At 43.0% G+C, this 6,245-nt stretch overlaps 1 protein-coding gene across 2 annotated transcripts in view; it reads right to left on the bottom strand.

Moving 5' to 3' along the window:
* SLC10A6 (solute carrier family 10 (sodium/bile acid cotransporter), member 6) overlaps window positions 1-5,215 on the bottom strand; it is a 33,044-nt gene extending 27,829 nt beyond the window's left edge. The window contains exons 1-2 of one of the 2 annotated variants that reach the window (XM_010833772.1): window positions 4,891-5,215; window positions 4,263-4,783 (exon numbers count right to left, since the gene is read on the bottom strand). In XM_010833772.1, the coding sequence (XP_010832074.1) occupies window positions 4,263-4,663 (401 nt within the window). In that variant the 5' untranslated portion in view covers window positions 4,664-4,783; window positions 4,891-5,215. Of the gene's footprint in view, window positions 1-4,262; window positions 4,784-4,890 lie in introns of those variants that run through there. The other variant, XM_010833773.1, reaches the window with a different exon arrangement.
* Window positions 5,216-6,245: the final 1,030 nt, after the last annotated feature.

Consider the following 6,245-nt stretch of genomic DNA (forward strand, 5'->3'; position numbering starts at 1 on the left):
TGGAGACAGGTCCTGGGTGTTCATTGGAAGGACTGATGTTGAAGCTGAAACTCCAATTCTTTGGCCACCTGATGCAAAGAGCTGACTCATTTGAAAAGACCCTGATGCTGGGAAAGATTGAGGGCAGGAGGAGAAGGGGATGACAGAGGATGAGCTGGTTGGATGGCATCACCGACTCAATGGACATTGAGTTTACCCAGACTTTGGGTAAATTCTGGGAGCTGGTGATGGACAGGGAGGCCTGGAGTGCTGCAGTTCATGGGGTCACAGAGTCAGACACGACTGAGCTACTGAACTGAACTGGAGAAATGGATCCCAAATGCTGCAACTAAAGATTCCACGTGCTGCAAAAGGACCAGGCACAGCTAAATAAATAAATTAAAAAAAATTTTTTTATGTGTGGGATATGTTTAAAGAACAATTAGTAGTCCATTCTTACTACAGACCAGCTATGCTTAAGGGGTTAATGGGAAATAAACCTACAGAAGTCCATTAGACTTGAATTAGGTTCTATTCAATTTAGCAGGTGTTGAAAAGCCTTTATATGTATATATTCCTTTTCTCCTCACAATACCACAAAGGAACTACTATGATTTCTAGTTATAAAAAAGAGGTCCCAAGTCAGGATATAAAGACAAGCAGTCAAATCTCAGAGCCTATCTTAACCACTTACTACAAAACCACGATGGAGGCATGAGTACATTCTTAACATATCTTAACCACTTACTACAAAACCATGATGGAAGGCAGAGAGTACATTGTGAAGGTGCTGCAACTGGCCAAGAAAGGAACTGTGGGGCCTGAATAGACGTGATGACAGTGGAGAGATGGGAAGCCAAGCTCTGCGTGACGCCAAGAGGCTGGGCTACAGTACGAGCCACAGGACTGAACGGAGGAAGAAAAGCATGGACAGAGTCACAGGGGACTGCCAAGATGATGAGCCCAGGTGACTGGGAAGAGGACTGCGGTCAGCATCAGACACTCAGAATACAGAAACTCAGTTGTGTCTGACTCTGCAACCTCCCGGACTTCAGCCACCAGGCTCCTCTGTCCACGGACTTCTCCAGACAAGAAGACTGGAAGGTGTAGCCATGCTCTTCTCCAAAGGATCTTCCCAACCGAGGGATCAAACCTGGGTCTCCTTCATTGCAGATGGATTCTTTACCATCTGAGCTACCAGATGCTAGACTAAATGCTCTTAGATTTCATCCAGTATGAAAAACAGAATTCCTATCAATGATTGTCTACTGAGTTTTGTTAAAAGTTATTTTTGTTGGTAGTCAAGTAAGAAAAGCAATGAACTTGGATACTGTTTCAGTCAATAATACTGAGCTTCCAATTTATAATTTTTACAGAAAATTAAGATTTCTTACTCTTGTATCTATAAGCTTTTGAAAATCTAGTATTTAGTCCCCATTTAAAAATTTCATTTCTTTGAATTTAAATTTTTTTTACTTGATTTTTGTTTTGTTTTTTTGTTTGTGAGGCTTGAAATCAAAATTTTATAAGAAAAAGGGGAAAGTAGCTAATATTTACTGTGTACCTACTATGTCCCTGGCACTCTGCATATATATTTCCTGCTTAAAATACAGTCTCATGGGGAATAGGTAATTTTAACCCCATTTTACAAATGAGGCTTATAGGTTAATTTGACCGAAGTTAAAAGCTAATTAAGCAAAGTAAAATGAGCATTACATTTTACAGACTTCCTATTATTGGTGCTTTTATTATAATGTTGGCTTATAAGAGATGAAGATAAATGGTCTCTTTCCCAGAGGTATTTAAGAACACTGTTTAAAGATGTATGCTCCTACTTAAATGTCCATCAACAGAGGAATGGATAAAGAAGATGTGGTACATATATACTATGGAATACTGCTGCTAAGCTGCTAAGTCACTTCAGTCATGTCCGACTCTGTGCGACCCCACAGACGGCAGCCCACCAGGCTCCCCTGTCCCTGGGATTCTCCAGGCAAGAACACTGGAGTGGGTTGCCATTTCCTTCTCCAATGCATGAAAGTGAAAAGTGAAAGTGAAGTCGCTCAGTCGTGTCCGACGCTTTGCGACCCCACGGACTGCAGCCACCAGGCTCCTCCATCCATGCGATTTTCCAGGCAAGAGTACTGGAGTGGGGCGCCACTGCCTTCTCTGAGTATAGGTGAACATGTTTGCAAAGCAGACAAAGAGACACAGATGTAGCAAACAAAGGTACAGACACCAAGCAGGAAAGAAGGGGGTTTAGGACGGATTGGGAGATTGGGATTAATATACACTACGATGTATAAAATAGATAACTAAAGAGAATGAACTGTAGAGCACAGGGAACACTACTCAATGCTCTAAATGACCAAAAGTGCTCTAAGTGGCCTAAATGGGAAGGAAATTTGAAAAAGTGGTGATTTAGGTAAACATATAGCTGACTCACTTTGCTGTACAGCAGAAACTAACACAACATTGTAAAGGAACTATACTTCAATAAAAAAATATTTTTAAAGATTTATGCTCATACTCAGAAGATCTAGTTGTGCTAATAAATAGCATTGAAGAAAGTGCCCAAATTGCAGACTGATGAGAAACAGCTGTGACTTTAAATCTGAATTTTGCCATATTCAATGTGTAGCATTTGGCAATCTACTTAACCAATCTGAGACACAATTTTCTCAGCCATAAAATTCAGAATTATAAACGGTCATTTACAAGGTTGTTTTGAGGGCCAAAAAAGAAGAGAAAGAGCATGCGTGAAAGCATCAGTCCTGTGCCTGTTCAGGGTACTTAATAAATATGTGTCCTTTTTCTTGCCCAAAACTTGCAGTCCCTGGAAGTCATCACTGTTATATAAACTTTGTGTAAAGAATATTTATCATTTTCCAATTATTATGTTAATGTCAGCTTTATTGAATTTCAATTAGCAGTGCACATTGAGGGGGGAGGGTTTAAATGAGCGAGGCAAGTGATTCATTTTAAATCTTTGATAAGTGGGTAACTAAAAACATAACCATATGAAAATTAATTATTGGTCTGCTTGGCATGAACCCATTAAAATTTATAGGTGAAATAAGTTCCATATGCTAAACATTGAGCACATGCAGGAAACTAGAAACCCATAGCTGCAGCTGACTCACTAATGTCAACTCCCAGCAAAGTCACCACCTGATTCATTCATTCATTGTATACTAAATTTCAACTAAATGGCATACATACCGAACAAAGATTTAAATTTATAAGTAGGTCTTTCCCGGGGCAAAAGGTGAAACAGCTTGTTCATAAGTAAGCAAAGATTCTAGAACGACCACTGCTTTGTAGCCCTTTCATTTTTATAATTGTGATTCCATCCTTTTCTCAAATGCCCTTTTTTTCCCCTCATCGGAACAAGTACTCCAAAATATATGTGATTAATTCATTTTCATTAAAATGTAAATGAATGATAAAGCCTGATGTCTCCCCACGGGTTTTCAGCTACACTGTAACTGGGATCAGGGTCATTGACCAAAATGAAAGGAATGAGATTCTAGTAGTGAATGCTAAGCATCTGCAAAGCCACAAAAAAGCTTTAGTCATAAAAGTCTTTGTGTTACTCCGCAAGTCAACTCAACAGGCCTCTTAAAGCAGGATACCCCTGAAGCACCCTTATCCAATCCCCCAAAATACTGATCTCATAAAGTAGGTGCTCATTAGGGTCACGAGGCCCTCATTCTGCTTGTGCGGACACCACCATCACCCCCACTACAATAGCAACCAACTATCCTTAGCTTCCTGGGAGTCTGAGCCTATTGTGAAATTAGGACTGTTGTTAAAGCCATCAGTGTGGGTGAGAATGAGTTCACGCCTAGGAAGAGCCACTGGGTGAGGCAGAGACATGACTTCACTACTGTGTATGAGCCCAGCCCTTTACTCTGAAAAGAATAACTCAGAAAAGTTGCCAGTAAAACAGAGGACAGCCACAGCAAAGTTAATTTTAAGTTCAAAAAGGAAAGTCCTGGGGACTTCCCTGGTGGTTTAAGGGCTTAGACTCCCCACTTCCACTGCAGGGGGTATGGGTTCCATCTCAGGTCCGGGAACTAAGATCCCACATGCTGTGTGGTGTGGCCAAAAATCAAGGGGGTAAAAAAGATGAAAGTCCTTCTGGGACTGAACAAGTCTCTGTAAAATGTTTCCCACTGGAAACTCTATCTAGATTGGCAGAGTGTTTAACACAACCGTGCAAGCCTCCAACACCCACCCCAGGCAGGGGAAGACAGCTGAGCTTCCCTCATGTAACTTACCTGAGATCCATATCTCCATCCACCCAGAAGGTGAAAATGTTTGAGACAGTTCCCCCTGGGCAACACCCCATGATGAGGACAGCTATAGCTTGGAGTGGCTTCAGGGAGAAGCTGATGATCAGGAGGTAGGCGATGAGAGGCATGAGCCCAAACTGGCAGAGCATTCCCACAGCGATGCCCCAGGGTCTCCTGATGTGTCCCCAGAGCTTCTGGACCTCCACAGAGCATCCCAAGGAGAACATCAGCAGGCCGATCATCAGGGCCGACACCACTGTGAATACGAGGTCCAGGTTCCCGAACGCCTTCAGCCCCTCCGGCAGCTCCTCCTCCGAACTGTTGGCCGGGCAGGCCAAGCCACTGGAACAATTTGCTCTCATCTCCTTATCTCCGTAAGGCAGCATCACAAATGAACCTCCTGCTGTAATGCCTGGGCAGGTCTATCCTGCTGTATTTTTAATAATGTCACCAAGTCACACGTGGAGGATCATTCCAGGAGCCAAGGGCCAGCCAGGTGATTCATCCTAATTTGGTCAATTTATTCACAAGTGGTATTATAAAAGTAATTATCATGGCCAAGAAACATAATAAACTGTGGAAAGGAAGGCTTTCCACATTTACGGATACTTACCGGTGAACATTCACGTGAAATGAGACAAGCAAACTGACTGTCAAGTGGAGCAACCGGTGTGCTGTCAGCAATCACGCTGGGTTCCAGGAAAGCAGGCTGGTTGGCAAGACATAATTCCTCCAGATTCAGTGGGGATTTCCAAGAGCCAGGATGCAATGTTTTGCAGAGAGAAAGGCTAACTCTGGGGGAAAAGAAAAAAAACAAAGGCAGCTAAGCCAAAGCCACACCTCGTAGCATGAGCAAAATACTTCAGCCTAGAGAATTCTATGAGGAGCATAGAGGAGCCTGGCGGGCTACAGTCCATGGAGTCACAAAGAGGCGGACACAACACAGTGACTAACACTTTCACTTGCTGTTGAAGAAATTAAAACAAAAGAAGGCCAGTTTAAGAAAGGTCAGGAGGGAATAAGGATCATTTCAAGAGAGCTTTGGAATTAGTCACTTTTTCTTCTTTCTGTTTCTACTAGAATGCGTGTCTAAAACCAATGGTTAAACGCCGCTGAGAGTAATACGGTGTTAAGCACCCGGTGGGTCTCGTGAAACATGTGGAAAATCATTTCTGATCTGAACCCAAAATAATTCAAGGGAAATGTCACTCTCCTTCAGAGAATAGAGTCGGCTTTGAGAAGCCCCACCCCTGGGTCTTGAGGTGAGGTCTGGGAATTCAGCAATGAAATGTGATAAAGAGCTTGTCTGGGGAAGGCTTGAGACAAGAGTCTGAGGTCAGCCTGTGACCGCAACGGCCTGGGGCCTCTCTGTGTGTCTTAACCACACAATCACATGTTTTGTTGGCAAAACCAGGCGAGAAAAGAACGGTCCCATGAAACTAAGGCTCCAAAACAGCAGACACCACACCCTTTCTCACTGAAAGCAGGAAGTATATTTGTGGCACAGAGGCTGAGGACAGGGAACACTTTATAAATGGTCCCATGTGTCTTCAGAGTGACACTAGCTCTGCATTGTTTATTTCTAGATTAGCAAATTACTTTCCATGACAAAATGTTCTGGGCATGCTTGCTGTATACAAAAACAAGCTGAATACAAATGTGAAATGAAATCTATTTGCAAGAAGTATAAACTCACTCAGGCAACCTACACCCCAAAAGCAGCTCTGAAGGGAGAACCTTGCTGGAGGCCATTCACAGGTCTTGTTTTATGCCCAAGAACAAGCTAACATCTACAGCAAGCTTGGTGAGCTTGTCAGGAGACAACCCAGAACCATCTGCATCGTGTTTATTCAGAGTCAAGCAAAGAAATGGGCTTCCCTTGTGGCTCAGCTGGTAAAGAATCTGCCTGCAATGAGGGAGACCTGGGTTTGATCCCTGGGTTGGGAAGATCCCCTGGAAAAGGGAAAG

This window comes from Bison bison, unplaced genomic scaffold, assembly GCF_000754665.1.
Source record: "Bison bison bison isolate TAMUID 2011002044 unplaced genomic scaffold, Bison_UMD1.0 scf7180017863888, whole genome shotgun sequence".
Classification (NCBI taxonomy): Eukaryota; Metazoa; Chordata; class Mammalia; order Artiodactyla; family Bovidae; genus Bison; species Bison bison.